This window comes from Phaethon aethereus (genome assembly GCF_964289735.1).
Source record: "Phaethon aethereus genome assembly, chromosome: 11".
Taxonomy (NCBI): Eukaryota; Metazoa; Chordata; class Aves; order Phaethontiformes; family Phaethontidae; genus Phaethon; species Phaethon aethereus.
In genome coordinates this window covers 4,458,824-4,475,328 of record NC_138587.1, presented here as the reverse complement: position 1 = coordinate 4,475,328, position 16,505 = coordinate 4,458,824, and the positions used below count along the sequence as shown (strand labels likewise).

The 16,505-nt window shown below is 40.1% G+C and overlaps 1 protein-coding gene across 1 annotated transcript in view; it reads right to left on the bottom strand.

Moving 5' to 3' along the window:
- The window catches only part of LOC309408774 (contactin-3-like), a gene marked incomplete at its 5' end in the record, with an annotated part of 80,216 nt that overhangs the window by 13,755 nt on the left and 49,956 nt on the right, over positions 1–16,505 (bottom strand). Inside the window, 4 exons of the mRNA XM_082004721.1 lie at positions 1,333–1,508; positions 2,906–3,033; positions 12,731–12,881; positions 14,102–14,231. Coding sequence (XP_081860847.1) covers positions 1,333–1,508; positions 2,906–3,033; positions 12,731–12,881; positions 14,102–14,231 — 585 coding nt within the window. The remainder of the gene's footprint in view (positions 1–1,332; positions 1,509–2,905; positions 3,034–12,730; positions 12,882–14,101; positions 14,232–16,505) is intronic.

Genomic DNA, 16,505 nt, shown 5'->3' with positions numbered 1-16,505 from the left:
AAAACTGACAGATTCAGATTTTGGAGTGTTTTTAACCTTTCCTTTCTAATATTGCTATTTGTATATACAACCAGCTGGGCGGAAATATTACTAAATAAATAAAGTCCATATAGCAATACTGGAAGGTAACGGGCTATGAAATCGGAGCATTCCCATTACAGCTTGACAGATGGTCAGTTTGTAATTCTCAAAACATTTCTGGGAAAATGTACATGATATATGAATATCTCATGGCTCCTACAAGGAAATCTCATCATCTCCACATGCACTTGTATTTAATCAATTGCAAACTGCAGAACAATCTGTGTGTTTTGTGCCTACTGATTAAATGCTAAATCTTTTGTGGTTTTACAGGCCAAAAGAAGAAAGTTAGGCACTGAAGTGTCACGGTTTCACAGGCAGTAGCGTCTAACCCACAACTACTCCTCTAGAGCAGGAGATCTGTCAAGAATATGTGAAAGGAAACTTTATGGAGGTTTATAATGGCCACTTTCATGCTGATGCTCAGCTGTTTGTTTTGTTATCGCTGGGCCATGGCTTGCACTGTAATAAGACCTTTTGTTGTAATTGATTTCATTCTCTTGATACATCCTTTCTCCGTCGTAATGCTTTACTTTTCATGTTTTGATTAGAAGGCTAAATTCTAAAAAACATGAATGTCACTCCTGCCTCCAGCATCACCTCTGCGTCCTGCATAGGAAATATTTCATGAGATACATGGCTTGAGTTGTAGCGAGGTGGGTGTTGGTCTCTTCTACCAAGTAACAAGTGATAGGACGAGGGGAAATGGCCTCAAGTTGCGCCAGGGGAGGTTTAGACTGGATATTAGGAAAAATGTCTTTACTGAAAGAGTGGTCAAGCATTGGAACAAGCTGCCCAGGGAGGTGGTGGAGTCACCATCACTGGAGGTGTTCAAAAAACGTGTAGATGTGGTGTGTCGGGACATGGTTTAGTGGGCATGGTGGCGCTGAGCTGATGGTTGGACTTGATGATCTTAGAGGTCTTTTTCCAACATTAATGATTCTGTGATTCTAAGTTCCTCAATCTGTCACGCTGTGTTTCATGTGATCTTGGGGAAGATCGTGTAGGGCCAAATGCAGAAACACAGGTAGGAACTTACAGTACTTCAGATCTAAAATACAAGGTGTCTGTACAACGGGTTACGGGCAGCAAGCTAGCTGAGTGAATGATTTCTCTCCTACACAAAAGAAAATGCTACATGCTCAAAAGAGAGGAAACATCCTGATTTTACCATGTTGAAAAAAGAAGTAAGCCTGCCTGTGCTGCACACACCTGTAAGGCAAATGAAAAGGTGGTGTTTTTGCAACTTACCCCTCCAACCTTCTCAAAATGAGAAGCGTCTTTCTTGAAGTCAGTGAGCGTTCCATTGAAATACCAGGTAAAGCTGATGTCCAGCACAGGATCATGCTGAACCTGGCAAGGCAAGACGACGCTTTCCCCGACAGTGACATCCATGTTGGAAGGTGCCAAAGTAATCCTTGTTGGCTCTGTTGAGAGCAGAAATACCAGTTATTGTATTCCTGTATTGCTGAGCTTTGCTTGCTGGTAATGTTCTACCGCGTTCTTCAAATCTGATTAATGACAGTCACTTCAAATTATGCAGCTGGACTATAAATGCTACTGCCTGACCCCTCTTTTGGGAGCATTGTGTCCTTGCACATTTACCAGTGGGAGCTACTCGACACTGAAAAGGTAAATTTTAACCTGCTGTGTACAGGCCAATACACTTTACAGAGCTAAATGCAATGCAATGAAATTACCATTCAAGAGTGTGTGTGGTTCTCGGCAGTTACATTCATGTTTTGGAGCAGGAAGCTGTAGTAGCAGCCACTGGAAGATTAAGAGGTAGGAGCGAGAGAAGGAGCTAATAAAATCTGAAAACTAAAGGACATCCACATAGGGTAGAATGCATTGGATATTTGGGTCCATATATCATGTAGAACATAAACAGTGTCATTAAGAATAGCTGCTTGCTATTCGAGAATCACACTAATAGAGAAAAATTTCACATATTGTAAATAATGGAAAAATAAAATTTCATTCTAGAAATCCTTTGTATATAATTCTATTATTTGTGTATAAAGGGGCATGAATCATTTAGGAGCACAGACTGAAAATCTGAAGCTGTTAATTCACTGAACAAAATAATTCTGTTTGGATCTATGAGATATATAGGAAATGGAATGCAGTAGGATATTAGATAATTCTGAGTTTGGAAAATCTTTCAGCTATTCCAATCTTTATAAAAAGAACATAATGAGAAAAGACAGTCTTCAGCTAAACTTCACAGACCACTTGTCCTTTTAACCCAGTATCTCAGAAAGCAGTTAAGGAACAGATGACTTAGAGGAAGGGGCAAGAACCCTTTTAATAGCAATTATGTTTACAGTTTGCTTTTGAAAGACTTTAGATTTTATTGCCCCTGGAGTCCCTGAATGCTCCTGCAGCTGGAGTTTCTGCCACATCTTCTTCCGTAAGCAAACAGCATATAGTTCCTTAGGGCTAAACAGACTGTGGATTGGAATATAAAATTACCTCAAGTATTTTTAATTGCCATAATTTTTTTCCCCCACAAATTAAGAAAAACCCAAACTTAAAAGCATAATTGCATTATTTAGTATTTAGATAAGTGAGAGAGAGGAGGAAAGTGTTCAGAACTCCCTCACATCAGAGGAGTATGTTGGTCAATGAGAGCAAACCCCTCAGTCTCTTTCCTCCCAACTAATAAAAAGATCTGTAACAAATAATATCCTTTTATCTTTATATATAAAGTATATAACTTCTTACACTCTTTACTTTCCACCACATTTAGTATTTTTGCAACAAGCAAACTCAGATGCCACATCACTCCAGACTTGTGTTGCAGAGTTTGCAGTTCACCTACCTGTAACTATTAAGTTTGTTGAGCCACTGGCTGTTCCAAACTGGTTTTTTGCCAGGCACGTGTAGCTTCCAGCATCAGCTTTGGTCACATTGGCTATTCTTAGTCCTCCATCCTTTAATAACATGATTCTAAAAAATCACGATGAGATTTTAAAAGTTGCAGCATTGGTCTGTAGACAAAATGCTTTAATACTCACGTTGTTACCTTTGAGACATCAAATTGCATCAATTACCAACCTGATGTTTGAAAATTTTGCAGCCATACCCTGACAATATACAACAAATTTGAACCCATCCATATCTTACTCACCATTTCGGACACCAGTAGAGCCCATGTTTAAGATATGCATATGTGCAGATAGATACATGTTGGTATGTTTGTGTGTGTGAGAGAGAAACCCCACATTAACTCCATCATTTGCAGCTGCACCAATTGGAGCTAGAAAAATTTTCAACAGTATTATGCAGTTTACCTCATGCAGTCTTGCATGGTAACTTTGAAATAACTATATATCATCATCCTGATGATGCAATCGTATTTTTCATAAGCAATCCACATTTGGCACTTTTCAGGGTTCATAGATACAAGCCTAAGACGCTGCATCGAAGTCAATAGCTCATTTGCACAACTGACTCCATAAGGCAGGATTCAGCCTGTGCAAATAGAAACCCAGCACTTCTTTAGAAAGCAAACTGAGACTTCACACTGTTGCAGACTTCTGTCTCAGTTATCTCCTACGCTGAGCAGCAGTGACTTGCAGACATGGTAGAGGTATACTTTGTGGAAGGACTTGAAGGAAAGAAGATTCCCTCCACCCTATACAAACTTCACCAGTGAGAATCATACCTAGTGGACAGATAGCATGGAACAAAACAGAAAGGTGCTTATAAAAGATGTGGACGAAAGACGACTTGCATTACCGATACAGACAGAAGAGCACCAGCATCCCAACAGTAGAGATGACATCCTAGACAACAGCACTGAAGGGATGTAAAGGTAAGGCTAATTTGACTCCCTCTTTCCTTATTCTCGTCCTCCCATCTGTCGTATCCTTAGATGCAAGACCTTCTAACAAGTCTTCCCTAAGATAACCTTGAGCAGCTATATGTAAAGATGTCCAGAATAATTAACAAAAAAGTAAACAACATTTCCTGGTACACCTAAGTCAAAAGAGCTTCAAAGTTTCTCGCTCAGATCCCATCAATCCATTTCAAAGGCACCAAATCAATCACAGCGAGCCTCTTCTGTCATTTCCCCAAGCACCTTAGCTAGAAGGCATTTTGGAAATGCCCCAAACACCCACATCTAGATAAACAGAATCAACAGAACAGCAAACAACATTAACACTCCAGGTGAACCTCTAACCACATTAGTCCTACACAGTTGTCAGAATCAGTAGAAGCTGAGGCAGCAAACGTTAGGAAACTTAACATTGCTGTCTTCCCTTTCTCAGAAGAGTCATGAGGGTTTTGCCTTCTCACTTGCACGTACTTCATTATTAACCTGCTGCTTTATTCAGGAAAAAATTAATACACACCCCTGCTACTCTTTTTAACATACTTGAAGCAAAATAATATCAATGGATCTCCATCATTGGTCCCAACTGAGATTCAGTTCTCTAAACTTAAATACATATTACAAAAAGTTGATGAAGTCCACCGCATTAGGTGGGGATTGGTTTCACTGCCTTTCTTCTCAAAACTTGTCCTACGCATGGGATAAGCGGGATGCTCACTTGAAAGAACAGGTTCCTTGCTCATCTGGCATTCAGGCACTGTATCTAACAGCTCAGTGCGAGCAATCCTCCGTGTGAAACCCCGGCATGTGCTACGGCAGCTGATGAAGGGTAACACAAGCTTGAAATTGCTGGACTGGCTGCAGGGCAAGTCTTGAAGACTTTTAGGGCTGAAGGCAGGGACAGCAAAGACACACCTGGTGAATGCACCACCTCAGATTTAATTACCCTGCTGAAATAAAAGTTGGCCCATAAAAGGTATATGCTTCAGTAAGCTGCACTGTCATTAATTATTTATATTGATTTATATTATAAATAATACAGTGTTACCATTTTGGGGGGTTTTTTTGGTTGCTTGCTTTTTGGGTTTGGGGGGGGGGTGTTTGTTTTGTTTTGTTTGTTTGTTGTTGTTTTTTAAGCAATGTGTCTGAATCCATTATTTCAGAGAATAATTAATTTGGTAAATAAGGGCAGCAGAATGTAACTCTAGACTTCGATGGGTTCAGTGCTTTGACCCTTCACCCTTAACTTTGCTGATCCTCCAAATCCATGTTCACTAACCGCAGAGCATGGCGGTGGGAGTCTGTCGTGGCTCTGTAGCTATGCTGCTCCTTTCCCTTACCAGCAAGTTCACCAAATCCTCAAGGCCCCGTGGGAGACTGCACTTTAAACATCTGAAAGCAGGAGTCTGGATTCCTTCCACAGCTGCACTGATACTACGCAGCCCTTTACAATGCAACATACTCTAGAAATAAGCACACTTTTAACTGATTTTCTTAATTACTCCGAATTGCATTTTGTATTTTCTTAAAAAAGTTGTTGCAATGCCCAACGCTGCAGCTGAAATACATTTCCTTTGGGCAAAGGTGACAAATAATGGAATTAACAGATGCAAACTGTACGTGATAACAGGTCACTTTGTTAGAATGACAGACAAAAGCATCTTATGTGGGGGAGAAGAGAGTTATAAATAGATAGTTTAATCAGTTTAAATCTTTTAACCATCTTTTAATCTTCCAAAGGGTACTGAGGTACCTAAGCCAATGTGCGGCCTTTGAGGTATATTTTTAAGTATATATGAAGCACATATACTGTGCTTCATCAGTGTGAGCACAGCTGACCTTCCTCAGGCTCATTAAGTTGTTTTGGAAAATTCCTGAGCAATATTTGACTGCACTTTATATTAGATAGAACATGTATAAATAAATTAAATCTTACAATATGGCTTATAAGTATTTTAAATGTGTTAAAGACAAGATTAATACCTATTATAGGTAATTAAAATAACATCAATAAAAGGTGTTAAAATATACCAATTATGGTTGCAAGCAAGATATTGCGTTGTTGGACTTTCTAGCTATCTGCATATTTTGCAAAGGCTTGTACTGCATTGTCTATTTCGAAGCAGTTTCCAGTAAAAAAAATGCAAAACCAAATAAAAACCCAACAGTGTTGACAAAGCCTGAGATCAAACAAAGGAAAAAATAGGATTGGGGCGTAAACCAGAAAATGCCTGTTGTTTAATTGAAACGAATCACATTTAGAGTGCTCTGAGCTATCTGCAAGAAGGTTGCTTAGAATTATTAAGGAATAGGCTTATTAAAACCAAGATATAATTAAGAATCACGGGTTTTTTTGAGAATTAAAAAAAACACCACCAACAATAAATCAATTCTAGAAAAAATTGTCAAAGTAAAATATGTACTGGTAAATTAAAAAGATAAATGCTTTACTTTTTCAATTACAAAACAGTAAATGCAGCGCAGCCTATGAAAACACTAAACCCAGAAATAGCTCTACCCCTTGCTGCTGAAACTTTAGACAAACTGAAGCTTCTAGTATACTTAAAATTATTAGATATTCACACACTGTGATAAAATAAATGTACTGTGGCTGGCCTGCTGCCAGGAAGCGATCTAGATCTCTAACACAAAAAAATAACACATCCTTTGGCATTCCCTGTACGTACAAGAGTTTTTCCAATACATTTTGCTGAAGGCCAGCAATTTGCAAAGAGAATTCCATTTTCAACAACCTGCACACTTTTGATGCACTGGCAAATAGCAGAAACTTTTAGCCCTGTAAAATAGAGATATCTGGCAGAATAACGCTTTGGCACATACTCATTTGCACAACTGGAGACCAATTTAGGACCTAACGGGTCATCAGATCAAAGCGTCGTTGACAAGAAATAAAATAATAATCTCATGCTAACTCTTGAGCAAAATTGTAGGAAATGAATCCTTGAGAAGATTCTTTTTTTTTCCAGTAGCCAAAGGAATGGCATAAAAAAATAACCTAGAATGTCTTAACTCATGGCTATGCTTTTATGCTCTTTGACTGATGTCAGCAGAATGGGGAGAGGGATTAATCAACTTCAGGGTTCCTGACTTGAGAGGCCCATGTTGGTAAAACTGTGAGAGTCTTCCTGTCCCACCCAAACTAGGAGCATGTGTTTGGCATTACAGATCTTCCAGACAGCTGAGGGACTTCAGTGGGGTTACATTCTCCATCAATTCCGCCCAGTGTGTCAGATTTTATTCATGAGATCATTTGTTATTAGTTATTTTAGTCCTAACCGACCATGGAGAAATACAACTGTGAAATGAGCGTATGTACTTCTCATACTGATATTTTACTACTATTACAGACTGCATCAAATCTTCATGTTTTCACATGTTGACATAAATATCATCTGGGACTAGAGGGCACGTCATGCTCCAGGATGCCAATCCAAGACCCGTCAACTTCAGGTTCTGTAACGTTAAGAGTATTCAAGCGATTCTGCATTCACTGTCCCCACACCTACTTCTTAGGGAACTGGGACAGTATTATCTACAGGTTTATATAGTATTACCTTACTCACCAAAACCCTGTTAAATTGAACTGTTGGTGCCGTGCAACCACATACACAAGGGCCAGCATATACCTCAGGATCCAAGACCACAAGGCTGCCACCTGAAACTTGGTGTCGCTAATGAAACTGTTAATGAATGCAAATTTGTTCATCTTCCTGTGACAATGCTTTATTACTAAAATAACAGACATAATCAAACTAAGTAATCACTGCCTTTCTATTTGTCAGATTATTTACTGGAAAAGCCAACTATTTGAGATCCTTATTGACATGAATACACACAAACATTGCTTTCCAGTTCATAACACTTTAGTACAAAGGAACAGTGGAAAAGTGGGTCAAAACCGCCTTTGTATACATCAATCAAATTCCAACTGAATTAAACCAGATTAATTAACAAGTCAGCCAGCAAAAAAACCCAAGCTCCTACTGAAGTACTGGTAAGCAAATGCATAACTTTCCACATCACAGCATTTCAAATTGTAATGCAAAAGAAAATAAAAATACTTAACTCAAACTCTAGGGAAGATGAAACTAGTAACTGATACTTCTAAGAATCATCCAAGATTTTAATCAGGAATTACTTCTCCCCTGTCTTTCCCCCTTAATTTGACATCACTTCGCCACACTTAAAGATGTTAAAACTGGAGGGTTTTTTAACAGAATTGTACTGAAATGTCTTCTAGTGAAGATGAAGTTTGCAGCATCTTTTAATCTTTTTCTAGTCTTGGTAAATCTAGAAACATCTTGGAATAAAGGTGGATTTGTTTACAGATGAAATACTATTCCACATGATCTCAAAATCCCTTGTACTAATCTGTTTCCAGTGAGATATTTGAGCCAGGAGCACAAGACCCAATACAACCAACATGCTGCAACTGTCTAGTACTATATATCAATTAAAATCATATACATACATAAAAAAATTAAGGAACTCTTTAAAGGGGTTATCTAAGGTTGCAGCATATTTTGGTACGTCTTCTGTTTCTGATGACTTAAACTAGCATCAAGTGTCTTTTGGAGGATAAAAGAAAAAGAAAAGTTCATCCATCTGGAGACAGAGGTGCCTTTCAAGACAGAAGGTGGTACATGAAGGCAGCTATGGTTTGCATCCTCTGCTCGCTCTACCTGGAGACCCTGGGAAATATGGTCTGCTGTCAGTAGAGGCTGCTCCAGATTCATTTGGCATAAACAAGACCTGGGTGGGGCTTAATGACTGCCGATAAAATATACTTCAGAGAAATTTTTTAAAGGCCTGATGAGATGGTCGGCAAAGAACAGCCTAAATACAAGCTGCTCCCAGTGTGGTGGTACACACTGTAACCGTAACGTGGGGTGAAAACTGGCCTGTGCCAGGTAATTGGGTGCCTTCAGTACTTGATCTGGCAGTCATCAATGACAAGAGAATTCTTGATTATTATGCTCATTATGTCACCCAAAATTATTTATTTCAAAGGTCTAAAACTGCATTCTGGTGGGAAGCATTTCTTCCTTTGGTACCCAATTAATTTAATTCCCATTTTCCGTCTTCCCTTCTGCATGTTCTACAGTGACCCCTATGCTTCCACTTCTCTCTGCATTCCACTGCTCTTCACTGTCTAACTCTCTTTATTCAAGATATTCTAAAACAAACAAAAACCAAAAAACCCCCAGACTGCAAAACTAACAAGAAGCAAGATTGCATTTTTCAATGAGTGATTTCCCAGTCCAGAGCTCATGAATCCATTTTGAATTATATTTTCTTCCCTCCACAAGACATATCATATTCAGCTCATTTGATTAAAATTTACTGAGTCATTATCCAACTCTTCTACATACTGAAAAAGCAGCACCATTTAAAAATAAATTAAGAATGCAAGCAACAGTGCCATCAAAATGAAAATATTTCAGGCTTTACTAAAGTAATGTGGTCAGTACCTCCAGCAAAACATAAGCTCTCTCAACGACAAAATATTAAGAATTCAATGAAATAATGGAGTATTTGTGCTTCATTTTTATTATTCAAGTGAGAGTCTTCTTAAAATATATCAATTCTATCCATGTTACTGCACCTTATGTGACATTTTCACTTTTATAGCTGACACTAAGGACAAGCTCCACCCTTATGCTAAGCCATGTTTGCTCTCTAAGCCTTCCAGGAAGCCTTCCCAGTTCAGGCACAGCCCAAAGTAGCGTGGTCTAACCACGATATCTGTATCAGAGTGCTGGTGGTGGAGTGTGCTGGCACATCCTCGGAAGAGGACACGCTCCAACACTTGTGTACATTTACACGAAAAACAAAACATTACACTGTCCCCGTTCTCTAACAACGCTGAATAACTCCACTACACCACAAGCAGACCTACCAAAACCAACAAGAAGATGATTTTAACTCCTCAAGGGAAAACAGATTTGGGAAACTATATATGTATTTATCCATGTGGGAAATAGTGCAAGAGCTGTTCCCTTGCAGGAACTGACTGCGGGAGATGAAATACCTTGCTGCACTCTCTGAAGACCCTGCTTGCTCTTTATAAGCAAATGGCAATTGTACGGGAGGGGAGTCGCAGTCTCTGTCTCTCCTAAGGAGCCCTCTGAGCCTGAACCCTACCGTAGGTCTGAGCTCCACATGTAATTAAGCTCATTCTGCTGCCCCTACCTCTCCTATGTAAAGAGCGTGCTGGACCTCTGCGGCCAGGATTTCCCCTTTTGGGAACTCATTCCTCCCTTCTTCTGCAATTAAAAAAAGACACCCACAGACTTCTCCCTTAGAAATGTAGTTAATGGGTGAAAAATGTACTGCTAATTGGAAACCCTCTCCTGAAGTGCAAGAATTGTGGAACTGCAAGAAATTCATGAATTGCAATTATTCACAGCAGACAGTAACGAACACCAGTGCTTTCTGCAAAGAATTTCTGCTTTTCTCTGAAGGCAAGTGTACTTCATTTAGGTTAATTCAGGATTATTGGCTCATTATTATGGTTCCTCTGTAAGCCATTTACAGTGTGCTGTGAAAAATATAGTAGGAGACACTTTGGGCCCTATTTTGGAAATACCTGCTCTCTGCAGAACCAAAAGCCGTAATTTATGATAATAAATCTAAGCAGGGAGCATCATGTATGCTCAATACATTTTCAGAAACTGAACATTGCTTTCTTTAGCCTGGTACCATCACCACGTGGGTACTGCTTTTGAAGGGCAAGCCAAAGCAACCATTAAGACCAGATCTGTTGCCTATTCAGACAGAAAGCTCACAAAGCAGTGCAGAAGTGGTGGCTGGAATGCTCTTCTCCTGGACGTGTGTGGAGCCCTGCAAGGTCCAGGCATGCCTGGCAGCTTTGAGTATCATGAATCAAACCTACCTGAAGGCTGATGACAGGTAGCTTCAACAAGAGACAGGCAGGAACGGGACGGATGCCATTCCTGCCTGCCTTTTTATGGAAATAGTACAGGGACAAAAAAATAGGAATTTTCCTAAATTGAGAATATCAAGTGCTACGCACATGTGTACATGCTTTACAAAAGTGACCATAAAAATAAGAACAAATGAGGATCATCAAAAAGTAGCAGGTTTCACATAAATTTTAGAGATAGTTGTGGGCCTGTGCTACAGACTTATTTATGAATGTGATATTATATCCTTACAAGACGATGGGAGGTTTCACATAGAAAGAAAAACCTATTAGGCTTCTTTTGAATGAGATTTTGCTTGCTTGCTTGCAGGCATGCAGCCGGCTAGCGACTCTGTGGTACCGTGTCAAGCTCTATGATGAGAGGTGCCTGATCTTTTGTCAGATTGACAACACTTAACACCTGAACACATGAAAACTATTGTGTTCCCTGTGAAGAAGGAGCCGGAGCTGCACAGATCTAGATGACAGCAAGCGTCCCAACTTTTTGGGTACGAGAAGACAGCTCTAGCCTAACAATGGAGCAAATAACGGTCTCAATCGCAGTTTCTAAAAGTTTTGGTCTGCCAGGTAGCACCTTCTGCGTTTAGAAGTTTCAAAACAAAACCGCTACATGGTGTTTTACTGGAATAGGACTAGAAGAATTTCACCTGGTTCAGAAATACCTTCCCAATGATAGGTTAAGCTTTGTAAAACCTAACACAAAGAGGAGCAGGGGTACGTTCATGAAATCACAACATGCTGCCAAGGCAATTCTTAAAAAACAAAAGTTCAGTTTCCTCAGTCTCGTGTCTGGACTTTTGGACACTTCCGCAACACCACTGTCCCTGAACCATCCTGCTAAGTACATGGTGATACCAGAGTGTTGCAAGAGGAACGCTCGCAGTCACGCTGTCCTCACTGCTCCCAGGCAAACCCTATGCCTTTCTGCAGCTGCTGCTGCGACCACAGTCTGTCACTAACTCAGATATTCCAGCAACTAGCTGCAGAAAGGCTGACCTCAAGGCAAACTAACCTCCCAAATAGTTATTCTGCTCCTAAGAGTTTTTACAGCCTGTACTGAGTGCTGAAGTGCTGCAGCTGGAATAGCCTAAGTATCAAACCGCCTAGTTTCATGCTAAATCAGATATGTAACTATCTTAATTACACCTTTCATCCAAGGGTTTTTTTTCCTGATCCAGTTCGCAACCTGAAACGCCTGGTCTATGCAAATATTGAAACTTAAACCAGAAAGCTTAATCCCTAATGTTGGAGAGATGCAGTAACTGAGGATATAGGTGAAACAGAGAGTCTCCACTGAGAATTACTAACACCAAAACACAGCCACTACCATGTCAGAACTAAAGCAATGGCAATATACATTACCATTGGTAGATAAAGTTCATGGTTGCTTGAAAAGAACCTGAAAGTGTATTCTCATTTTCTTTTCCTGTTTTCATCTGCTATCTGGATCCCCCAATTATTAACTCCCCCCCCCGCCACATTATCACCATGGCTGTAATATGCCTGATCTGCCTCCTTGCCTGCATTTTCAGAGTATCTTGTTGAAAGGCTTTTAGTACTCTTTTATGGGCTTTGTCTTTCCAGTTTTCTATCAGTACCTGGTTCTTTCTACATCAGGCCAAACTCTACATTACACTGCAAATAAAATCTGGCCCTTGACCTTGAAGAAAGCAATACACAGCTACAGTGTTCAGACACAGTAACAATTAAGACCCAACCAAACGACGCGCCTAGGTAGACAGACTTTATAACTATTTAGATCTACAGATGACACTATGCATAAAAACACATAAACAAGCTTTTTGTAAGACTAAAACAAATAAACCAATGTAACTTGATACCTTTCATTTTCGTGTAGCTGCTCACCTCCCTTCTTCCAGGAGCATTTGGCCTTAGGGGAAGCTTTGGGTTTGCATTCCAAATCAACCGTGCTGCCCATTTGAACCTGGATCAGTTTCTTCATTGGATTCTTGGAAAAGTCTGGAGCAGAGGCTAAAACAGAAGGGATAGCAACAGTGAAATAAAGCACCTTTATTTATATTAATGATACTACTATTTAGCACTTATGTGACACTTTGCAGATTCCAAACATAATTAAAACCCTTAACTAGTTAGTTCAAACGGATCTTCTATTGGACAATTACGCGTTTCTCCTCCTATGTTACAAAAGTAAAGGTCTCGGTTGTGCAGAGTATGTCACCTAACGAAGCATGCACAGAAGATCACACCGATTTCATGTGAGCTGAAGCTCACTGAACCCAGTAAGTGCGAAGCACACGCCTAACTTTACGCTTTGCTGAATATAAGCATAGATGACTTGTGTAAGTCCAGGGAGGACGGTCAACACCATCAGCCTCATTAAAACGCAAGGAACTGGTTGTCTTCTAGTTTCATGTGAGAATGCATGTCAGATCAGATATGTTAGATGACACAAAATTACAGTGCAGCTCATCCTGAAGGGGTATAGTTTGCATTAACTAACAGTTAAGAAAAGGCACATAGCTTCTACCTATACTAACAATGAACTTCAAAAGGAAATGCAGTATTTTAGGAGACCAAAGCTGACGGAGCAGTCTGCTGATTGCCTGCAATCTTAACAATAGAAAGGAAATAACTCATGTCCCCAAAACACACTGTTCTTACAGGCTTAGTCTGGAAATCAGTCTATGTTGGAGGTAGAAATCTCACAAGCGTATGAGTGCATAAGGCAGTCACAAGTTCAGCGTCTCCCTCAAACAAATGGCTGTCACCATTCAAGCACACACAGTTTGAATGACCGAATGACAATCCCTTGTCCCCTCGATCCAGAAAGGCTGCACACAAGAGCAGCCTATTGGTTTTAAATGACATGGCTCCCCCAGGAGCACCGGAGCCGCGGTGCAGAAGGCAAGCGCAGCTGAGCAGCAGCCTCCAGACCACGTGAGCCGTTTTCATCTTCAGGCCTGTGTCCAAGCCCCCATCTCTGCTCTTCCCCCTGATTAATAATTTAGCTGTGTTCTGTTTTAAAGCAATGAATGATTGGACTGCAAATCCTCTGGAAGCAGATGAGTCAATTGCTTGGCACTGCAGATAAAGGTATTAGGTTGACAAAAATGCTTATGTCAGTGATAGCACGTGAGTTAAATTTGAGATCATGATGAGGTGGAATACGAAGCAGGTGAAGGGGATGTGGAGAAAGAGGTTTGGGTTTTAGTGAAAAAGGAAAATCTTACCTACAACTCTGAGCTCAGCACTCGAATAGATGACACCATGTTTATTTTCAGCTATACATTGGTATCTGCCAGAATCTGTCAGATTTAGATTTGATACTGTAAGTGCACCATTTTCAATTTGGATCCTTCCCTGAATATTAAGAAAAAAATCTTTATTGATGATATATTTCCTGTGAAAAATTTAAAACTAGTAAGAAATATAAATATGACAGCATAAATACAATAAATGGGATAAATGTAACAGCATAACCACGAGAACAGTTCTAAAATAAGTGATATGACCGCATCATGGTATGGCAACAGTGATCAAAATGGAGACTTGGCAACACAGTGTGTGAAATCGATTCGTCAAACTTGCTCAGTTTCACAGAGGCTTTGCAATCTCAATACGCTTGTAATTTCCCCAGAAATATGGACAAAATCATACTAGGGTCCTCATGACAGACCAGAGTATCCAAACTATACAGATGGCACTGGCATTTCATACTATTTAGAGATTTCACACATGCCATTTGCTAATGAGCTCTCCATAATAGTATGCAGAAAAAATTCTAACAGTCATTAAACGAAAACCACATATTTAAGTGCGCCTTAGAGACAACACAGCTACTGAAGTATAGGGATCTTCTCATCTTGCTTATTCTTGGAAAGCGGTATGAATTACTATAAAAAGTGACTAATTTGAAGGGTGGAGTGGCACGAACTGGTGAGAAAAGGAACAAGCAACAACATAACCAAAGGAGCTTCTCCTTTGGGGAAAATCAGAGAAACAATAAAGAACAAACGAACAAACTATATGCTCAAAAATATTTTCTGTTTGGTGGTTTTTGTTTTTTGGGGTTTTTTTTGGGGGTGGGGTGGGGTGGGGTTTGTTTGTTTGTTTTTTTACATCTGGCCATGGCTCACCAGGCCTAAGGCAATGGTGCTCACTCTCTGCCGTTTCTTAAGGGCGTGTACTTACAGTTGGCCCCACTGCAGGGTGACTCCGGCTATCTATGGGCAGCCAGGACAGCTCAGCTCAGGTCCTTCCTCGACAGGTCCCCTCCCGATTTATTGCAGGGAGCTCAGTCAGTTAGGCAAAGGGCAAAAGCAGCCCCAAAGAGGAACAAGCCTGCGTCTCCATGTCTTCATCCTCTAGCACCCCAAGCTGCTCTTCTTACTCTTCCTTACAAAAGATTTGTTTATGGAGAAGGGGAGCTAAGTGGAGCAACCCCAGAAAGAGATTTTTGTGGAGGGGATACACAATGAAGAAGGATTACTGCAGTGAAGGAGCTGAAGACAACTGATCACGACATACAGAGAACTCCTCTTCTGATGTCTCCTCAGCAGCAGCTTTCAAAGAGTTAATCCTATAGTTTACAGCCCTTAAATAGGGTAAGTCACGCTTATGCCCTTACACAACACCAAAAGGGAGGACACCAATGCTCAAAAGTGGAAAAATGGGAAGATCGAATGACAGAAAGTATTTTTGTACTTACTGAGGTAAAAAGCGCATTACCTTAGTGACATTGTGTGATATGGTAACAATGCTCTTAAATCACTGAGATGAGATTTTGTACTCCCTCACTTAACCTGTCCACAAAACACTGCCATTGCTTTTAGTGAGCATATAACTATAGCACTCTGAATGGTAAGAAATGTTTTTCAGTGCTTGGATCATTTTTCATAGCCATCCACTGAATTCACTTGAGCAGTTGCTCTTTCTTCTTCAACTGTGAGTGCCAACATTGCGTACAACGCACTGTCCAAGGGCAAAATACCTTCCTGCAATGGGATAGTGCCCTTAGTTTATATTCCTGATTACCTGAACTGGGCTGTTTTCCCAATGAAGCAGTGAGAATTAAAATCAATATGGGTATCAGATACTTTTCTGCGTTTGATCTGGGAGACCAAGTATCTCACCTTCTAAGTACAACCTCTTTTCCCTATCACCAAATGCACTACTTTCCATTAAAAACAACTGTATTAAAGCAAATACCTGTGTTACATTGCTGTTACTATTTCACTCTTTACTTCAAGTAGTGGTGTCCTTAAGTTTGAAAATGTTTTCTTACCACCTTTAATGAACTGCTAACGGCAAGTATAACAAAATCATTTTAAGTTCTCTATCCCTCATTTATGGTTGTTAATGTGTAACTTAACTTCCTTCTCCCATCTTTCCTTATACAGTTATTTACAGAACCATAGAACTGTTTAGGCTGGAAAGGACCTTTAAGATCATCAAGTCCAATCGTTAACCTAGCACTGACAAGTCCACCACTAAACCATGTCCCCAGGCACCACATCTACACGTCTTTTAAATACTTCCAGGGATAATGCCTCAACCACTTCCCTGGGCTGCCTTTTCCAGTGCTTGACAACACTTTCAGTGAAGAAATTTTTCTTAATATCCCTTCCAAACCTC